At 43.8% G+C, this 24,143-nt stretch overlaps 1 protein-coding gene across 1 annotated transcript in view; it reads left to right on the forward strand.

Moving 5' to 3' along the window:
- The window catches only part of nme9 (NME/NM23 family member 9), a 71,526-nt gene extending 53,119 nt beyond the window's left edge, over positions 1–18,407 (forward strand). The window contains exons 12-15 of the mRNA XM_065019744.1: positions 8,886–9,058; positions 9,209–9,353; positions 15,749–16,014; positions 16,547–18,407. Coding sequence (XP_064875816.1) covers positions 8,886–9,058; positions 9,209–9,353; positions 15,749–16,014; positions 16,547–16,935 — 973 coding nt within the window. The 3' untranslated portion in view covers positions 16,936–18,407. The remainder of the gene's footprint in view (positions 1–8,885; positions 9,059–9,208; positions 9,354–15,748; positions 16,015–16,546) is intronic.
- The last annotated feature ends 5,736 nt before the right edge of the window (positions 18,408–24,143 follow it).

Below are 24,143 nucleotides of genomic sequence, written 5' to 3' on the forward strand. Positions count from 1 at the left end.
CCACATATCCACAACATGTTCAATACCACCACATATCCACAACATGTTCAATACCACCACATATCTACAACATGTTCAATACCACCACATATCCACAACACAACATGTTCAATACCACCACATATCCACAACATGTTCAATACCACCACATATCCACAACATGTTCAATACCACCACATATCCACAACATGTTCAATACCACCACATATCCACAACATGTTCAATACCACCACATATCCACAACATGTTCAATACCACCACATATCCACAACATGTTCAATACCACCACATATCTACAACATGTTCAATACCTCCACATATCCACATGTTCAATACCACCACATATCTACAACATGTTCAATACCACCACATATCCACAACATGTTCAATACCACCACATATCCACATGTTCAATACCACCACATATCTACAACATGTTCAATACCACCACATATCCACAACATGTTCAATACCACCACATATCCACAACATGTTCAATACCTCCACATATCTACAACACAACATGTTCAATACCACCACATATCCACAACATGTTCAATACCACCACATATCCACAACATGTTCAATACCACCACATATCTACAACACAACATGTTCAATACCACCACATATCCACAACATGTTCAATACCACCACATATCCACAACATGTTCAATACCACCACATATCCACAACATGTTCAATACCACCACATATCCACAACATGTTCAATACCACCACATATCCAACATGTTCAATACACCACATATCCACAACATGTTCAATACCACCACATATCCACAACATGTTCAATACCTCCACATATTACAACATGTTCAATACCACCACATATCCACAACATGTTCAATACCACCACATATCTACAACATGTTCAATACCACCACATATCCACATGTTCAATACACCACATATCACAACATGTTCAATACCACCACATATCCACAACATGTTCAATACATCCACATATCCACAACATGTTCAATACCACCACATATCCACAACATGTTCAATACCACCACATATCCACAACATGTTCAATACCACCACATATCCACAACATGTTCAATACCTCCACATATCCACATGTTCAATACCTCCACATATCCACAACATGTTCAATACCACCACATATCCACAACATGTTCAATACCTCCACATATCTACAACATGTTCAATACCACCACATATCCACAACATGTTCAATACCACCACATATCTACAACATGTTCAATACCACCACATATCCACATGTTCAATACCACCACATATCCACATGTTCAAACCACCACATATCCACAACATGTTCAATACCACCACATATCCACAACATGTTCAATACCACCACATATCCACAACATGTTCAATACCACCACATATCCACAACATGTTCAATACCACCACATATCTACAACATGTTCAATACCACCACATATCCACAACATGTTCAATACCTCCACATATCCACAACACAACATGTTCAATACCACCACATATCTACAACATGTTCAATACCACCACATATCCACAACATGTTCAATACCACCACATATCTACAACATGTTCAATACCTCCACATATCCACATGTTCAATACCACCACATATCCACAACATGTTCAATACCACTACATATCCACATCATGTTCAATACCACCACATATCCACATGTTCAATACCACCACATATCCACATGTTCAATACCTCCACATATCCACAACATGTTCAATACCACCACATATCCACAACATGTTCAATACCACCACATATCCACACCATGTTCAATACCATCACATATCCACAACATGTTCAATACCACCACATATCCACAACATGTTCAATACCTCCACATATCCACATGTTCAATACCACCACATATCCATATGTTCAATACCACCACATATCCACATCATGTTCAATACCACCACATATCCACAACATGTTCAATACCACCACATATCCACAACATGTTCAATACCTCCACATATCCACATGTTCAATACCACCACATATCTACAACATGTTCAATACCACCACATATCCACAACATGTTCAATACCACCACATATCCACATGTTCAATACCACCACATATCTACAACATGTTCAATACCACCACATATCCACAACATGTTCAATACCACCACATATCTACAACATGTTCAATACCACCACATATCCACAACATGTTCAATACCACCACATATCCACAACATGTTCAATACCTCCACATATCTACAACAACATGTTCAATACCACCACATATCCACATGTTCAATACCTCCACATAACATGTTCACCATACCACCACATATCTACAACATGTTCAATACCACCACATATCCACAACATGTTCAATACCACCACATATCCACAACATGTTCAATACCTCCACATATCTACAACATGTTCAATACCACCACATATCCACAACATGTTCAATACCACCACATATCCACAACATGTTCAATACCTCCACATATCTACAACACAACATGTTCAATACCACCACATATCCACATGTTCAATACCTCCACATATCCACATGTTCAATACCACCACATATCTACAACATGTTCAATACCACCACATATCCACAACATGTTCAATACCACCACATATCCACAACATGTTCAATACCTCCACATATCTACAACATGTTCAATACCACCACATATCCACAACATGTTCAATACCTCCACATATCCACATGTTCAATACCACCACATATCTACAACATGTTCAATACCACCACATATCCACAACATGTTCAATACCACCACATATCCACATGTTCAATACCACCACATATCTACAACATGTTCAATACCACCACATATCCACAACATGTTCAATACCACCACATATCTACAACATGTTCAATACCACCACATATCCACAACATGTTCAATACCACCACATATCCACAACATGTTCAATACCTCCACATATCTACAACACAACATGTTCAATACCACCACATATCCACATGTTCAATACCTCCACATATCCACATGTTCAATACCACCACATATCTACAACATGTTCAATACCACCACATATCCACAACATGTTCAATACCACCACATATCCACAACATGTTCAATACCACCACATATCTACAACATGTTCAATACCACCACATATCCACAACATGTTCAATACCACCACATATCTACAACATGTTCAATACCACCACATATCCACATGTTCAATACCACCACATATCCACATGTTCAAACCACCACATATCCACAACATGTTCAATACCACCACATATCCACAACATGTTCAATACCACCACATATCCACAACATGTTCAAGACCACCACATATCCACAACATGTTCAATACCACCACATATCTACAACATGTTCAATACCACCACATATCCACAACATGTTCAATACCACCACATATCCACAACATGTTCAATACCTCCACATATCCACAACATGTTCAATACCACCACATATCCACAACATGTTCAATACCACCACATATCTACAACACAACATGTTCAATACCACCACATATCCACAACATGTTCAATACCACCACATATCCACATCATGTTCAATACCACCACATATCCACATGTTCAATACCACCACATATCCACATCATGTTCAATACCACCACATATCCACAACATGTTCAATACCACCACATATCCACAACATGTTCAATACCACCACATATCTACAACACAACATGTTCAATACCACCACATATCCACAACATGTTCAATACCACCACATATCCACAACATGTTCAATACCACCACATATCCACAACATGTTCAATACCACCACATATCACAACATGTTCAATACCACCACATATATACAACATGTTCAATACCACACATATCCACAACATGTTCAATACCACCACATATCCACAACATGTTCAATACCACCACATATCCACATCATGTTCAATACCACCACATATCCACAACATGTTCAATACCACCACATATCCACAACATGTTCAATACCACCACATATCCACAACATGTTCAATACCACCACATATCCACAACATGTTCAATACCACCACATATCCACATGTTCAATACCACCACATATCTACAACATGTTCAATACCACCACATATCCACAACATGTTCAATACCACCACATATCCACAACATGTTCAATACCTCCACATATCTACAACACAACATGTTCAATACCACCACATATCCACAACATGTTCAATACCACCACATATCCACAACATGTTCAATACCTCCACATATCTACAACACAACATGTTCAATACCTCCACATATCCACAACATGTTCAATACCACCACATATCCACAACATGTTCAATACCACCACATATCCACAACATGTTCAATACCACCACATATCCACAACATGTTCAATACCTCCACATATCCACATGTTCAATACCTCCACATATCCACAACATGTTCAATACCACCACATATCCACAACATGTTCAATACCTCCACATATCTACAACATGTTCAATACCACCACATATCCACAACATGTTCAATACCACCACATATCTACAACATGTTCAATACCACCACATATCCACATGTTCAATACCACCACATATCCACATGTTCAAACCACCACATATCCACAACATGTTCAATACATCCACATATCCACAACATGTTCAATACCACCACATATCCACAACATGTTCAATACCACCACATATCCACAACATGTTCAATACCACCACATATCCACAACATGTTCAATACCTCCACATATCCACATGTTCAATACCTCCACATATCCACAACATGTTCAATACCACCACATATCCACAACATGTTCAATACCTCCACATATCTACAACATGTTCAATACCACCACATATCCACAACATGTTCAATACCACCACATATCTACAACATGTTCAATACCACCACATATCCACATGTTCAATACCACCACATATCCACATGTTCAAACCACCACATATCCACAACATGTTCAATACCACCACATATCCACAACATGTTCAATACCACCACATATCCACAACATGTTCAATACCACCACATATCCACAACATGTTCAATACCACCACATATCTACAACATGTTCAATACCACCACATATCCACAACATGTTCAATACCTCCACATATCCACAACACAACATGTTCAATACCACCACATATCTACAACATGTTCAATACCACCACATATCCACAACATGTTCAATACCACCACATATCTACAACATGTTCAATACCTCCACATATCCACATGTTCAATACCACCACATATCACAACATGTTCAATACCACTACATATCCACATCATGTTCAATACCACCACATATCCACATGTTCAATACCACCACATATCCACATGTTCAATACCTCCACATATCCACAACATGTTCAATACCACCACATATCCACAACATGTTCAATACCACCACATATCCACACCATGTTCAATACCATCACATATCCACAACATGTTCAATACCACCACATATCCACAACATGTTCAATACCTCCACATATCCACATGTTCAATACCACCACATATCCATATGTTCAATACCACCACATATCCACATCATGTTCAATACCACCACATATCCACAACATGTTCAATACCACCACATATCCACAACATGTTCAATACCTCCACATATCCACATGTTCAATACCACCACATATCTACAACATGTTCAATACCACCACATATCCACAACATGTTCAATACCACCACATATCCACATGTTCAATACCACCACATATCTACAACATGTTCAATACCACCACATATCCACAACATGTTCAATACCACCACATATCTACAACATGTTCAATACCACCACATATCCACAACATGTTCAATACCACCACATATCCACAACATGTTCAATACCTCCACATATCTACAACACAACATGTTCAATACCACCACATATCCACATGTTCAATACCTCCACATATCCACATGTTCAATACCACCACATATCTACAACATGTTCAATACCACCACATATCCACAACATGTTCAATACCACCACATATCCACAACATGTTCAATACCTCCACATATCTACAACATGTTCAATACCACCACATATCCACAACATGTTCAATACCACCACATATCCACAACATGTTCAATACCTCCACATATCTACAACACAACATGTTCAATACCATATCACCACATATCCAACATGTTCAATACCTCCACATATCCACATGTTCAATACCACCACATATCAACATGTTCACAACATGTTCAATACCACCACATATCCACAACATGTTCAATACCACCACATATCCACAACATGTTCAATACCACCACATATCTACAACATGTTCAATACCACCACATATCCACAACATGTTCAATACCACCACATATCCACATGTTCAATACCACCACATATCTACAACATGTTCAATACCACCACATATCCACAACATGTTCAATACCACCACATATCCACAACATGTTCAATACCACCACATATCCACAACATGTTCAATACCACCACATATCCACAACATGTTCAATACCACCACATATCCACAACATGTTCAATACCACCACATATCACACAACATGTTCAATACCACAACATGTTCAACATATCCACAACATGTTCAATACCACCACATATCTACATACACAACATGTTCAATACCACCACATATCACAACATGTTCAATACCTCCACATATCACAACATGTTCAATACCACCACATATCCACAACATGTTCAATACCACCACATATCCACAACATGTTCAATACCACCACATATCCACAACATGTTCAATACCACCACATATCTACAACATGTTCAATACCACCACATATCCACAACATGTTCAATACCACCACATATCCACAACATGTTCAATACCACCACATACACAACATGTTCAATACCACCACATATCCACATGTTCAATACCACCACATATCCACAACATGTTCAATACCACCACATATCCACAACATGTTCAATACCACCACATATCCACAACATGTTCAATACCACCACATATCCACAACATGTTCAATACCACCACATATCCACAACATGTTCAATACCACCACATATCCACAACATGTTCAATACCACCACATATCCACAACATGTTCAATACCACCACATATCCACAACATGTTCAATACCACCACATATCCACAACATGTTCAATACCACCACATATCCACAACATGTTCAATACCAACATGTTCAATACCAACACATATCCACAACATGTTCAATACCACCACATATCCACAACATGTTCAATACCACCCATATCACACATATACCACCACAACATGTTCAATACCACCACATATCCACAACATGTTCAATACCACCACATATCCACAACATGTTCAATACCACCACATATCCACAACATGTTCAATACCACCACATATCCACAACATGTTATACCACCACCACAACATGTTCAATACCACCACATATCCACAACATGTTCAACCACCCATACCACATATCCACAACATGTTCAATACCACCACATATCCACAACATGTTCAATACCACCACATATACCACCACATATCCAACATGTTCAATACCACCACATATCCACAACATGTTCAATACCACCACATATCCACAACATGTTCAATACCACCACATATCCACAACATGTTCAATACCACCACATATCCACAACATGTTCAATACCACCACATATCCACAACATGTTCAATACCACCACATATCCACAACATGTTCAATACCACCACATATCCACAACATGTTCAATACCACCACATATCCACAACATGTTCAATACCACCACATATCCACAACATGTTCAATACCACCACATATCCACAACATGTTTCAATACCACCAATACCATATCCACAACATGTTCAATACCACCACATATCCACAACATGTTCAATACCACCACATATCAACACAACATGTTCAATACCACCACATATCCACAACATGTTCAATACCACCCACAACATGTTATCCACATATCCACAACATGTTCAATACCACCACATATCCACAACATGTTCAATACCACCACATATCCACATGTTCAATACCACCACATATCCACAACATGTTCAATACCACCACATATCCACAACATGTTCAATACCACCACATATCACAACATGTTCAATACCACCACATATCCACAACATGTTCAATACCACCACATATCCACAACATGTTCAATACCTCCACATATCCACAACATGTTCAATACCACCACATATCCACAACATGTTCAATACCACCACATATCCACAACATGTTCAATACCACCACATATCCACAACATGTTCAATACCACCACATATCTACAACCACATATCCACAACATGTTCAATACCACCACATATCACATGTTCAATACCACCACATATCCACAACATGTTCAATACCCCCACATATCTACAACATGTTCAATACCTCCACATATCCACAACATGTTCAATACCACCACATATCCACAACATGTTCAATACCACCACATATCCACAACATGTTCAATACCACCACATATCCACAACATGTTCAATACCTCCACATATCCACAACATGTTCAATACCACCACATATCCACAACATGTTCAATACCACCACATATCCACAACATGTTCAATACCACCACATATCCACAACATGTTCAATACCACCACATATCCACAACACTAAATAATCGTGTTCCCCTAAGTTTGATACTGTATTGAAAACCTCTGTGACTGTCCCCTCTCCTTTGTAGTGCCTCTCTCACTGTGCTCTGTGACTGTCCCCTCTCCTTTGTCGTGCCTCTCTCACTGTGCTCTGTGACTGTCCCCTCAGCCTCAGGGCCCAGTTCATGGTGGCCAGTGAGGAGGACAGAGAGCCCCAGAACCAGCTGAACCAGCTCCATGGCAGTGCCAGCAGGGAGGAAGCAGAGGAGGAGATTGACTTCTTCTTCCCTAAACAGCAGACTCTGGCCATCATTAAGCCTGACTCCATGGACGAACATAGAGGTACATTCACTAAATCAGTCAATACACTAAGTTTATTAACCATGTACCAGTTATCCAAACCAGTCCTTAAGTCAGTTGTACAGCAGCGTATAAAGTGACCACATGCACTCTCTACTCAACCTCCTTTCCTCCCCTTCCTCCCCCTTTCAGAGGAGATCCTGGGGGAGATCCGTGCTGGGGGTTTCTCTATATCTCGGCTGAAGGAGACAGTGTTGTCTAGAGACACGGCTGAGGAGATCTACAGGGAACACAGAGACAAACCGTTCTTCAGCCAGCTGGTTGACTTCATGTGCAGGTTAGTACTGTGCTACAGAATCCTATATACACTGCTCAAAAAAATAAAGGGAAAACACTTAAACAACACAATGTAACTCCCAAGTCAATCACACTTCTGTGAAAATCAAACTGTCCACTTAGGAAGCAACACTGATTGACAATAAATTTCACATGCTGTTGTGCAAATGGAATAGACAACAGGTGGAAATTATAGGCAATTAGCAAGACACCCCCAATAAAGGAGTGGTTCTGCAGGTGGTGACCACAGACCACTTCTCAGTTCCTATGCTTCCTGGCTGATGTTTTGGTCACTTTTGAATGCTGGTGGTGCTTTCACTCTAGTGGTAGCATGAGACGGAGTCTACAACCCACACAAGTGGCTCAGGTAGTGCAGCACATCCAGGAAGGCACATCAGTGTGAGCTGTGGCAAGAAGGTTTGCTGTGTCTGTCAGCGTAGTGTCCAGAGCATGGAGGCGCTACCAGGAGACAGGCCAGTACATCAGGAGACGTGGAGGAGGCCGTAGGAGGGCAACAACCCAGCAGCAGGACCGCTACCTCCACCTTTGTGCAAGGAGGAGCAGGAGGAGCACTGCCAGAGCCCTGCAAAATGACCTCCAGCAGGCCACAAATGTGCATGTGTCTGCTCAAACGGTCAGAAACAGACTCCATGAGGGTGGTATGATGGCCCGACAGGTGGGGGTTGTGCTTACAGCCCAACACCGTGCAGGATGTTTGGCATTTGCCAGAGAACACAAAGATTGGCAAATTCGCCACTGGCGCCCTGTGCTCTTCACAGATGAAAGCAGGTTCACACTGAGCACATGTGACAGACGTGACAGTCTGGAGACGCCGTGGAGAACGTTCTGCTGCCTGCAACATCCTCCAGCATGACCGGTTTGGCTGTGGGTCAGTCATGGTGTGGGGTGGCATTTTTTGGGGGGGCCGCACAGCCCTCCATGTGCTCGCCAGAGGTAGCCTGACTGCCATTAGGTACCGAGAGGAGATCCTCAGACCCCTTGTGAGACCATATGCTGGTGCGGTTGGCCCTGGGTTCCTCCTAATGCAAGACAATGCTAGACCTTATGTGGCTGGAGTGTGTCAGCAGTTCCTGCAAGAGGAAGGCATTGATGCTATGGACAGACCCGCCCGTTCCCCAGACCTGAATCCAATTGAGCACATCTGGGACATCATGTCTCGCTCCATCCACCAACGCCACGTTGCACCACAGACTGTCCAGGAGTTGGCGGATGCTTTAGTCCAGGTCTGGGAGGAGATCCCTCAGGAGACCATCCGCCACCTCATCAGGAGCATGCCCAGGCGTTGTAGGGAGGTCATACAGGCACGTGGAGGCCACACACACTACTGAGCCTCATTTGGACTTGTTTTAAGGACATTACATCAAAGTTGGATCAGCCTGTAGTGTGGTTTTCCACTTTAATTTTGAGTGTGACTCCAAATCCAGACCTCCATGGGTTGATAAATTTGGTTTCCATTGATAATGTTTGTGTGATTTTGTTGTCAGCACATTCAACTATGTAAAGAAAAAAGTATTTAATAAGAATATTTCATTCATTCAGATCTAGGATGTGTTATTTTAGTGTTCCCTTTATTTTTTTGAGCAGTGTATCTGGCTCTGGGTTGGAGGTCAGCTCTGGGTTAAAGGTCAGCTCTGGGTTAAAGGTCAGCTCTGGGTTAGTGTTGGAGGTCAGCTCTGGGTTGGAGGTCAGCTCTGGGTTAGTGTTGGGAGGTCAGCTCTGGGTTAGTGTTGGAGGTCAGCTCTGGGTTAAAGGTCAGCTCTGGGTTAGTGTTAGAAGTCAGCTCTGGGTTAGTGTTAGAAGTCAGCTCTGGGTTAGTGTTAGAAGTCAGCTCTGGGTTAGTGTTGGAGGTCAGCTCTGGGTTGGAGGTCAGCTCTGGGTTAGTGTTGGGAGGTCAGCTCTGGGTTAGTGTTGGAGGTCAGCTCTGGGTTAGTGTTAGAAGTCAGCTCTGGGTTAGTGTTGGAGGTCAGCTCTGGGTTAGTGTTGGAGGTCAGCTCTGGGTTAGTGTTGGAGGTCAGCTCTGGGTTAGTGTTGGAGGTCAGCTCTGGGTTAGTGTTGGAGGTCGGCTCTGGGTTAGTGTTGGAGGTCGGCTCTGGGTTAGTGTTGGGAGGTCAGCTCTGGGTTAGTGTTGAAGGTCAGCTCTGGGTTAGTGTTGGAGGTCAGCTCTGGGTTAGTGTTGGAGGTCGGCTCTGGGTTAGTGTTGGGAGGTCAGCTCTGGGTTAGTGTTGAAGGTCAGCTCTGGGTTAGTGTTGGAGGTCAGCTCTGGGTTAGTGTTGGAGGTCAGCTCTGGGTTAGTGTTAGAGGTCTGCTCTGGGTTAGTGTTGGAGGTCAGCTCTGGGTTAGTGTTGGAGATCGGCTCTGGGTTAGTGTTGGAGGTCGGCTCTGGGTTAGTGTTGGAGGTCGGCTCTGGGTTAGTGTTGGAGGTCGGCTCTGGGTTAGTGTTGGAGGTCAGCTCTGGGTTAGTGTTGGAGGTCAGCTCTGGGTTAGTGTTGGAGGTCAGCTCTGGGTTAGTGTTGGAGGTCAGCTCTGGGTTAGTGTTGAAGGTCAGCTCTGGGTAAGTGTTGGAGGACAGCTCTGGGTTAGTGTTGGAGGTCAGCTCTGGGTTAGTGTTGGAGGACAGCTCAGGGTTAGTGTTGGAAGTCAGCTCTGGATTAGTGTTGAAGGTGTGCTGTCAGTCTCATGCAGCATCATCTGAACATGTGCTTCTATTGTAATTGTCACATAGAAAAGTTAATGCTCAGGGTAGAAGAGACAGTTAATAATGCTCAGGGTAGAGGAGACAGTTAATAATGTTCAGGGTAGAAGAGAGTTAATAATGCTTGGGGTAGAAGAGACCGTTAATAATGCTCAGGGTAGAGGAGACAGTTAATAATGCTCAGGGAATAAGAGACCGTTAATAATGCTCAGGGTAGAGGAGACAGTTAATAATGCTCAGGGAATAAGAGACAGTTAATAATGTTCAGGGTAGAAGAGACAGTTAATAATGCTCAGGGTAGAAGAGACAGTTATTCATGCTCAGGGTAGAAGAGACAGTTAATAATGTTCAGGGTAGAAGAGACAGTTAATAATGCTCAGGGTAGAAGAGACAGTTAATAATGCTCAGGGTAGAAGACAGTTAATAATGCTCAGGGTAGAAGACAGTTAATAATGCTCAGGGTAGAAGAGAGTTAATAATGCTCAGGGTGGAAGAGACAGTTAATAATGTTCAGGGTAGAAGACAGTTAATAATGCTCAGGGTAGAAGAGACAGTTAATCATGCTCAGGGTAGAAGAGACCGTTAATAATGCTCAGGGTGGAAGAGACCGTTAATAATGCTCAGGGTGGAAGAGACAGTTAATAATGCTCAGGGTAGAAGAGACCGTTAATAATGCTCAGGGTGGAAGAGACAGTTAATAATGCTCAGGGTAGAAGAGACAGTTAATAATGCTCAGGGTGGAAGACAGTTAATAATGCTCAGGGTAGAAGACAGTTAATAATGCTCAGGGAATAAGAGACAGTTAATAATGCTCAGGGTAGAAGAGACAGTTAATAATGCTCAGGGAATAAGAGACAGTTAATAATATTCAGGGTAGAAGAGACAGTTAATAATGTTCAGGACAGTTAATAATGGTAGAAGAGACAGTTAATAATGCTCAGGGTAGAAGAGACAGTAATGAAGAGACAGTTAATAATGCTCAGGGTAGAAGACAGTTAATAATACTCAGGGTAGAAGAGACAGTTAATAATGCTCAGGGAATGCTCAGGGTAAAAGAGACAGTTAATAATGCTCAGGGTAGAAGAGACAGTTAATAAGTTAATAATGCTCAGGGTAGAAGACAGTTAATAATGCTCAGGATAGAAGAGACAGTTAATAATGTTCAGGGAATAAGAGACAGTTAATAATGCTCAGGGTAGAAGAGACAGTTAATAATGCTCAGGGTAGAAGAGACAGTTAATAATGCTCAGACAGTTAATAATGTAGAAGACAGTTAATAATGCTCAGGATAGAAGAGACAGTTAATAATGTTCAGGGAATAAGAGACAGTTAATAATGCTCAGGGTAGAAGAGACAGTTAATAATGCTCAGGGTAGAAGAGACAGTTAATAATGCTCAGGGTAGAAGACAGTTAATAATGCTCAGGGTAGAAGAGACAGTTAATAATGCTCAGGGAATAAGAGACAGTTAATAATGTTCAGGGTAGAAGAGACAGTTAATAATGCTCAGGGAATAAGAGACAGTTAATAATGCTCAGGGTAGAAGAGACAGTTAATAATGTTCAGGGAATAAGAGACAGTTAATAATGTTCAGGGTAGATGAGACGGTTAATAATGCTCAGGGTAGAAGAGACAGTTAATAATGCCGTTAATAATGCTCAGGGTGGAAGGGTTAATAAGAGAAGAGACAGTTAATAATGCTCGGGGTATAAGAGACCGTTAATAATGCTCAGGATAGAAGAGACAGTTAATAATGCTCAGGGTAGAAGATACGGTTAATAATGCTCAGGATAGAAGAGACAGTTAATAATGCTCAGGATAGAAGAGACAGTTAATAATGCTCAGGGTAGAAGACAGTTAATAATGCTCAGGATAGAAGAGACAGTTAATAATGTTCAGGGAATAAGAGACAGTTAATAATGCTCAGGGTAGAAGAGACAGTTAATAATGCTCAGGGAATAAGAGACAGTTAATAATATTCAGGGTAGAAGAGACAGTTAATAATGACAGTTAATAATCAGGGTAGAAGAGACAGTTAATAATGTTCAGGGAATAAGAGACAGTTAATAATGCTCAGGGTAGAAGAGACAGTTAATAATGCTCAGGGTAGAAGACAGTTAATAATACTCAGGGTAGAAGAGACAGTTAATAATGCTCAGGGAATAAGAGACAGTTAATAATGTTCAGGGTAGAAGAGACAGTTAATAATGCTCAGGGAATAAGAGACAGTTAATAATGCTCAGGGTAGAAGAGACAGTTAATAATGCTCAGGGTAGAAGACAGTTAATAATGCTCAGGATAGAAGAGACAGTTAATAATGTTCAGGGAATAAGAGACAGTTAATAATGCTCAGGGTAGAAGAGACAGTTAATAATGCTCAGGGTAGAAGAGACAGTTAATAATGCTCAGGGTAGAAGACAGTTAATAATGCTCAGGATAGAAGAGACAGTTAATAATGTTCAGGGAATAAGAGACAGTTAATAATGCTCAGGGTAGAAGAGACAGTTAATAATGCTCAGGGTAGAAGAGACAGTTAATAATGCTCAGGGTAGAAGACAGTTAATAATGCTCAGGGTAGAAGAGACAGTTAATAATGCTCAGGGAATAAGAGACAGTTAATAATGTTCAGGGTAGAAGAGACAGTTAATAATGCTCAGGGAATAAGAGACAGTTAATAATGCTCAGGGTAGAAGAGACAGTTAATAATGTTCAGGGAATAAGAGACAGTTAATAATGTTCAGGGTAGATGAGACGGTTAATAATGCTCAGGGTAGAAGAGACAGTTAATAATGCTCGGGGTATAAGAGACCGTTAATAATGCTCAGGATAGAAGAGACAGTTAATAATGCTCAGGGTAGAAGAGACGGTTAATAATGCTCAGGATAGAAGAGACAGTTAATAATGCTCAGGATAGAAGAGACAGTTAATAATGCTCAGGGTAGAAGACAGTTAATAATGCTCAGGGAATAAGAGACAGTTAATAATGCTCAGGGTAGAAGAGACAGTTAATAATGCTCAGGGTAGAAGACAGTTAATAATGCTCAGGATAGAAGAGACAGTTAATAATGTTCAGGGAATAAGAGACAGTTAATAATGCTCAGGGTAGAAGAGACAGTTAATAATGCTCAGGGTAGAAGAGACAGTTAATAATGCTCAGGGTAGAAGAGACAGTTAATAATGCTCAGGGTAGAAGACAGTTAATAATGCGCAGGGTAGAAGAGACAGTTAATAATGCTCAGGGAATAAGAGATGGTTAATAATGTTCAGGGTAGAAGAGACAGTTAATAATGCTCAGGGAATAAGAGACAGTTAATAATGTTCAGGGAATAAGAGACAGTTAATAATGTTCAGGGTAGATGAGACGGTTAATAATGCTCAGGGTAGAAGAGACAGTTAATAATGCTCAGGGTAGAAGAGACAGTTAATAATGCTCAGGGTAGAAGAGACAGTTAATAATGCTCAGGGTAGAAGACAGTTAATAATGCTCAGGGTAGAAGAGACAGTTAATAATGTTCAGGGTGGAAGACAGTTAATAATGCTCAGGGTAGAAGACAGTTAATAATGTTCAGGGTAGAAGACAGTTAATAATGTTCAGGGTAGAAGAGACAGTTAATAATGCTCAGGGTAGAAGACAGTTAATAATGTTCAGGGTGGACGAGTACATCTGAAACCCTGTCTCTGTAGCGGCCCCTGTATGCTGCTGGTGCTGACCAAGGAAAATGCTGTGGAGGAGTGGCGGTCCATGATGGGCCCCACAGACCCTGGCCTGGCCCAGGTTACGGCCCCGGGGTCCCTGAGGGCCCGCTTCGCCTTAGACATCCTCCACAACTCCCTTCACGGCTCCTCCAATCAGGAGCATGCTCAGGAGAAGATACACTTCCTGTTTGGTGATATCATCACCTCAGACAGAGACCTGACCAGCAATGGGGAACTGGATCCCACATCGCGAGGTAACCAATCACACTTCAGTTACGACACTGAACAAAAAATAGAAATGCAAGGTTCCGTGTTTCATGAGCTGAAATAAAAGATCCCAGAAATGTTCCATATGCACAGAAAACGTATTTCTCTCAAATTTTGTGCACAAATTTGTTGACATTACTGTTAGTGAGCATTTCTGTCTGTAATATAGCTCCTTCTGATTGGCTGGGCCTATGCCCTCCCAGGCCCACCCATGGCTGAGCCCATGCCCAGTCATGTGAAATCCATAGATTAGGGCCTAATTTATTTATTTCAATTGACTGATTTCCTTATGAACTGTAACTCAACTAAATCTTTGAAATTGTTTCATGTTGTGTTTATATTTGTTCAGTATATCCGACTAGACGGACCATGAAAAACAGGGTCACTAGTGGAGAGCAGTTCAGGTGCCAGTGCATAGTTGAATCCCCAACAGGTCTATCTGGCTCCATGGACCAAGTCAAGCCTGATAAACAAGAAACAGCCTTTTCAACAGTAAACATGTCCAATGTTTTCTTTCAGGAAAACAGCAGGACAGTTTTGCAGATCTCATGGCTTCAGACAAATCAGGTTGTACAACTGCAGAAATTAAAGAACATGCTGAGCCAGGAAGTCCAGAGAGCCATCAAAAGCATGTTGAGCCAGGAAGTCCAGAGAGCCATCAAGAGCATGTTGAGCCAGGAAGTCCAGAGAGCCATCAAGAGCATGTTGAGCCAGGAAGTCCAGAGAGCCATCAAGAGCATGTTGAGCCAGGAAGTCCAGAGAGCCATCAAGAACATGCTGAGCCAGGAAGTCCGGAGAGCCATCAAGAGCATGTTGAGCCAGGAAGTCCAGAGAGCCATCAAGAGCATGTTGAGCGGGCCACATCCATGTCAGACACGTTAGAGATCCCCAGGACAGGTCACCAGTAGAGATCCCCAGGACAGATCCCCAGTAGAGATCCCCAGGACAGGTCACCAGTAGAGATCCCCAGTAGAGATCCCCAGGACAGGTCACCAGTAGAGATCCCCAGGACAGGTCACCAGTAGAGATCCCCAGGACAGGTCACCAGTAGAGATCCCCAGGACAGGTCACCAGTAGAGATCCCCAGGACAGGTCACAAGTAGAGATCCCCAGTAGAGATCCCCAAGACAGGTCACCAGTAGAGATCCCCAGTAGAGATCCCCAGGACAGGTCACCAGTAGAGATCCCCAGGACAGGTCACCAGTAGAGATCCCCAGGACAGGTCACCAGTAGAGATCCCCAGGACAGGTCACCAGTAGAGATCCCCAGGACAGGTCACCAGTACAGATCCCCAGGACAGGTCACCAGTAGAGATCCCCAGGACAGGTCACCAGTAGAGATCCCCAGGACAGGTCACCAGTAGAGATCCCCAGGACAGGTCACCAGGACCGATCCCCAGTAGAGATCCCCAGGACAGGTCACCAGTAGAGATCCCCAGGACAGATCCCCAGTAGAGATCCCCAGGACAGGTCACCAGTAGAGATCCCCAGGACAGGTCACCAGTAGAGATCCCCAGGACAGGTCACAAGTAGAGATCCCCAGTAGAGATCCCCAGGACAGGTCACCAGTAGAGATCCCCAGGACAGGTCACCAGTAGAGATCCCCAGGACAGGTCACCAGGACAGATCCCCAGTAGAGATCCCCAGGACAGGTCACCAGTAGAGATCCCCAGGACAGATCCCCAGGACAGGTCACCAGTACAGATCCCCAGGACAGGTCACCAGTAGAGATCCCCAGGACAGGTCACAAGTAGAGATCCCCAGTAGAGATCCCCAGGACAGGTCACCAGTAGAGATCCCCAGGACAGGTCACCAGTAGAGATCCCCAGGACAGATCCCCAGTAGAGATCCCCAGGACATATCCCCAGTAGAGATCCCCAGGACAGGTCACCAGGACAGATCCCCAGTAGAGATCCCCAGGACAGGTCACCAGTAGACATCCCCAGGACAGGTCACCAGTAGACATCCCCAGGACAGGTCACCAGTACAGATCCCCAGTAGAGATCCCCAGGACAGGTCAACAGTACAGATCCCCAGGACAGGTCACAAGTAGAGATCCCCAGTAGAGATCCCCAGGACAGGTCACCAGTAGAGATCCCCAGGACAGGTCACCAGTAGAGATCCCCAAGACAGGTCACCAGTAGAGATCCCCAAGACAGGTCACCAGTAGAGATCCCCAGGACAGGTCACCAGTAGAGATCCCCAGGACAGGTCACCAGTAGAGATCCCCAGGACTCTGATCGTCAAAGTTAAGACTGAATGGCCTTCGTCTTTCAGATACAACAAATCAACAATACCACTTGTAGGGCTACAGTACATTATCATGTTACTTCATTTGAATGTTGCGAAAAATGAAATAAAAATCTTACTGCAGATTTGTACATTTTAGTGTATCAATGTCTACATCCTCATCAACACAATCTAATCGTTTTAGTCACATGCACCGAGTACAACAGGTGAAATGCTTACTTACGAGCCCCTAACCAACAGTACACTTTCCAAAAAATATGGAAAAGAATTAGAGATAAAAGTAACAAGTAATTAAAGCGCAGCAGTAAAATAGCATTATATACAGGGGGGTACCGGTACAGAGTCAATGTGGGGGGTGCCGGTACAGAGTCAATGTGGGGGCTACAGAGTCAATGTGGGGGGGGGTGCCGGTACAGAGTCAATGTGGGGGTATATACAGAGTCAATGTGGGGGTGTCCGGTACAGAGTCAATGTGGGGGCTATATACAGGGGTACCGGTACAGAGTCAATGTGGGGGGGTACAGAGGGGGTACAGAGTCAATGTGGGGGGTACCGGTACAGAGTCAATGTGGGGGGTGCCGGTACAGAGTCAATGCTGGGGGTACCGGTACAGAGTCAATGTGGGGGGTGGAGGCTATATACGGTACAGAGTCAATGTGGGGGGTACAGAGTCGGTACAGAGTCAATGTGGGGGGTACCGGTACAGAGTCAATGTGGGGGGTACGGTACAGAGTCAATGTGGGGGGGTACCGGTACAGAGTCAATGTGGGGGGGTACCGGTACAGAGTCAATGTGGGGGGGGGGTCAATACCGGTACAGAGTCAATGTGGGGGTACCGGTACAGAGTCAATGTGGAGGGGGTACCGGTACAGAGTCAATGTGGGGGGTACAGAGTCGGTACAGAGTCAATGTGGGGGGGGGTACCGGTACAGAGTCAATGTGGGGGGTGCAGAGTCGGTACAGAGTCAATGTGGGGGGTGCCGGTACAGAGTCAATGTGGGGGGTGCCGGTACAGAGTCAATGTGGGGGGTACCGGTACAGAGTCAAGTCAATGTGGGGGGGGGTGCGGTACAGAGTCAATGTGGGGGGTGCCGGTACAGAGTCAATGTGGGGGGTACCGGTACAGAGTCAATGTGGGGGGTACCGGTACAGAGTCAATGTGGGGGGTGCCGGTACAGAGTCAATGTGGGGGGTGCGGTACAGAGTCAATGTGGGGGTACCGGTACAGAGTCAATGTGGGGGGTACCGGTACAGAGTCAATGTGGGGGGTGCCGGTACAGAGTCAATGTGGGGGGTGCCGGTACAGAGTCAATGTGGGGGGGGTACGGTACAGAGTCAATGTGGGGGGTACCGGTACAGAGTCAATGTGGGGGGGTACCGGTACAGAGTCAATGTGGGGGGTACCGGTACAGAGTCAATGTGGGGGTGTCCGGTACAGAGTCAATGTGGGGGGGGTACAGAGTCAATGGGGGGGGTACCGGTACAGAGTCAATGTGGGGGGTACCGGTACAGAGTCAATGTGTACAGAGGGGGTACAGAGTCGGTACAGAGTCAATGTGGGGGTGCGGTACAGAGTCAATGTGGGGGTGCCGGTATGTGGGGGGGCAGAGTCAATGTGGGGGTGCCGGTACAGAGTCAATGTGAGGGGTGCCGGTACAGAGTCAATGTGGGGGGTGCAGAGTCGGTACAGAGTCAATGTGGGGGGTGCAGAGTCGGTACAGAGTCAATGTGGGGGTGCAGAGTCGGTACAGAGTCAATGTGGGGGGTACAGAGTCGGTACAGAGTCAATGTGGGGGTGCCGGTACAGAGTCAATGTGGGGGTGCCAGAGTACAGAGTCAATGTGGGGGGTACCGGTACAGAGTCAATGTGGGGGTGCCGGTACAGAGTCAATGTGGGGGTGCCGGTACAGAGTCAATGTGGGGGGTGCAGAGTCGGTACAGAGTCAATGTGAGGGGGTGCCGGTACAGAGTCAATGTGGGGGGGTGCCGGTTAGTTGAGGTAATATGTACATGTAGGTAGAGTTATTAAAGTTCTGCATAGGTGACAACAGAGAGTAACAGTGGTGTGGAGAGGGGGGCAATGCAAATAGTCTGGGTAGCCATTTGATTAGATGTTCAGGAGTCTTATGGCTTGGGGGTAGAAGCTGTTTAGAAGCGTCTTGGACCTAGACTTTTCAACCTACTGGGCTGTTCGCACTACCCTCTGTGGTGCCTGGCGGTCGGAGGCCGAGCAGTTGCCATACCAGGCAGTGATGCAATTAGTCAGGAGGATGCTCCTAATGCATTTTTTTGAAAATGGCGGAAAATATGCAGCCAAAGTCCGAGGAGAGCGGATACAAATGAATTGTACAAACGAATTATGACAAATGTTAAGAAAATGTTGAGCAATGTAATAAAGTAATAACTTTTTAAATAAAAGTTACACGTTATGTTGGCTGACAATTTGACAGCTATGCTGTCCTTACGAACCGCATAGCATATCATTACTCAATCATCAAGTTTGCGGACGACACAACAGTGGTAGGCTTGATTACCAACAACGACGAGACGGCCTACAGGGAGGAGGTGACGGCCCTCGGAGTGTGGTGTCAGGAAAATAACCTCACACTCAACGTCAACAAAATTAAGGAGATGATTGTGGACTTCAGGAAACAGCAGAGGGAACACCCCCCTATCCACATCGATGGAACAGTAGTGGAGAGGGTAGCAAGTTTTAAGTTCCTCGGCATACACATCACAGACAAACTGAATTGGTCCACTCACACTGACAGCGTCGTGAAGAAGGCGCTGCAGCGCCTCTTCAACCTCAGGAGGCTGAAGAAATTCGGCTTGTCACCAAAAGCACTCACAAACTTCTACAGATGCACAATCGAGAGCATCCTGGCGGGCTGTATCACCGCCTGGTACGGCAACTGCTCCGCCCTCAACCGTAAGGCTCTCCAGAGGGTAGTGAGGTCTGCACAACGCATCACCGGGGGCAAACTACCTGCCCTCGGACACCTACACCACCCGATGTTACAGGAAGGCCATAAAGATCATCAAGGACATCAACCACCCGAGCCACTGCCTGTTCACCCCGCTATCATCCAGAAGGCGAGGTCAGTACAGGTGCATCAAAGCTGGGACCGAAAGACTGAAAAACAGCTTCTATGTCAAGGCCATCAGACTGTTAAACAGCCACCACTAACATTGAGTGGCTGCTGCCAACACACTGTCATTGACACTGACCCAACTCCAGCCACTTTAATAATGGGAATTGATGGGAAATGATGTAAATATATCACTAGCCACTTTAAACAATGCTACCTTATATAATGTTACTTACCCTACATTATTCATCTCATATGCATATGTATATACTGTACTCTATATCATCGACTGCATCCTTATGTAATACATGTATCACTAGCCACTTTAACTATGCCACTTTGTTTACTTTGTCTACATACTCATCTCATATGTATATACTGTACTCGATACCATCTACTCTATGCTGCCCTGTACCATCACTCATTCATATATCCTTATGTACATATTATTTATCCCCTTACACTGTGTATAAGACAGTAGTTTTAGAATTGTTAGCTAGATTACTTGTTGGTTATTACTGCATTGTCGGAACTAGAAGCACAAGCATTTCGCTACACTCGCATTAACATCTGCTAACCATATGTATGTGACAAATAACATTTGATTTGTATGTACCGGTATGTTAGCTAGCTACATAATGTTACGTGGCTACTAAATACATAGAACTTGCCAGTATATTAACTATACTGTATATTATATATATCTCACTAAACTACCCAATGTTCATTGACCTGATTTTTTTATTGCAACAATATTTATTTATGATTTTTTTTCTCCCCAATTTCGTGGTATTCAATTGATAATTACAATTACAATCTTGCTACAACTCCCGTATGGACTCGGGAGAGGCAAAGGTCGAAACACGACCCAACCAGGCCGCACTGCTTCTTGACACAATGCCCACTTAACCCAGAAGCCAGCCTCACTAATGTGTCGGAGTGCACTGTGCCCGGCCCGCCACAGCATTTGCTAGTGCGCGATGGGACAAGAACACCCCTGCCGGCCAAACCCTCCCCTAACCCGGATGACGTGGGGCCAACTGTGTGCAGCCCCAATGGGTCTCCCGGTCGTGGTCGGCTGCGATAGAGCCTGGACTCAAACCCAGGATCTCCAGTGGCACAACGAACACTGCGCCACTCAGGAGGCAACATTACACAGTCCCCAAGTCCAGAACAGACTATGGGAGGCACACAGTACTACATAGAGCCATGACTACATGGAACTCTATTCCACAGTACTACATAGAGCCATGACTACATGGAACTCTATTCCACAGTACTACATAGAGCCATGACTACATGGAACTCTATTCCACAGTACTACATAGAGCCATGACTACATGGAACTCTATTCCACACTACTACATAGAGCCATGACTACATGGAACTCTATTCCACAGTACTACATAGAGCCATGACTACATGGAACTCTATTCCACAGTACTACATAGAGCCATGACTACATGGAACTCTATTCCACAGTACTACATAGAGCCATGACTACATGGAACTCTATTCCACAGTACTGCATAGAACCATGACTACATTGAACTCTATTCCACAGTACTACATAGAGCCATGACTACATGGAACTCTATTCCACAGTACCACATAGAGCCATGACTACATGGAACTCTATTCCACAGTACTACATAGAGCCATGACTACATGGAACTCTATTCCACAGTACTACATAGAGCCATGACTACATGGAACTCTATTCCACAGTACTACACAGAGCCATGACTACATGGAACTCTATTCCACAGTACTACATAGAGCCATGACTACATGGAACTCTATTCCACAGTAATACATAGAGCCATGACTACATGGAACTCTATTCCACAGTACTACATAGAGCCATGACTACATGGAACTCTATTCCACAGTACTACATAGAGCCATGACTACATGGAACTCTATTCCACAGTACTACATAGAGCCATGACTACATGGAACTCTATTCCACAGTACTACATAGAGCCGTGACTACATGGAACTCTATTCCACAGTACTACATAGAGCCATGACTACATGGAACTCTATTCCACAGTACTACATAGAGCCATGACTACATGGAACTCTATTCCACAGTACTACATAGAGCCATGACTACATGGAACTCTATTCCACAGTACTACATAGAGACATGACTACATGGAACTCTATTCCACAGTACTACATAGAGCCATGACTACATTGAACTCTATTCCACAGTACTACATAGAGCCATGACTACATGGAACTCTATTCCACAGTACTACATAGAGCATTGACTACATGGAACTCTATTCCACATCAGGTAACTGATGCAGCAGTAGAATCAGATTTAAAAAGCAGGTAAAAATACACCTGATGGAACAGCGGGGACTGTGGAGACACAAACATGCACACTATACACACACATGGATTTAGTACTGTAAATATGTGGTAGTAGTGGCCTGAGGGCACACACTTAGTGTGTTGTGAATTCTGTAAAGAATGTATTGTAAATGTTTTTAAAATTGTACAAATCAAATGTATTTATATAGCCCTTCTTACATCAGCTGATATCTCAAAGTGCTGTACAGAAACCCAGCCTAAAACCACAAACAGCAAGCAATGCAGGTGTAGAAGCACGGTGGCTAGGAAAAACTCCCTAGAAAGGCCGGAACCTAGAAAGAAACCTAGAGAGGAACCAGGCTATGAGGGGTGGCCAGTCCTCTTCTGGCTGTGCCGGGTGGAGATTATAACAGAACATGGCCAAGATGACTGCCTTAATTTTGCCGGACCCCA

Source organism: Oncorhynchus nerka, linkage group LG1 (genome assembly GCF_034236695.1).
Source record: "Oncorhynchus nerka isolate Pitt River linkage group LG1, Oner_Uvic_2.0, whole genome shotgun sequence".
Classification (NCBI taxonomy): Eukaryota; Metazoa; Chordata; class Actinopteri; order Salmoniformes; family Salmonidae; genus Oncorhynchus; species Oncorhynchus nerka.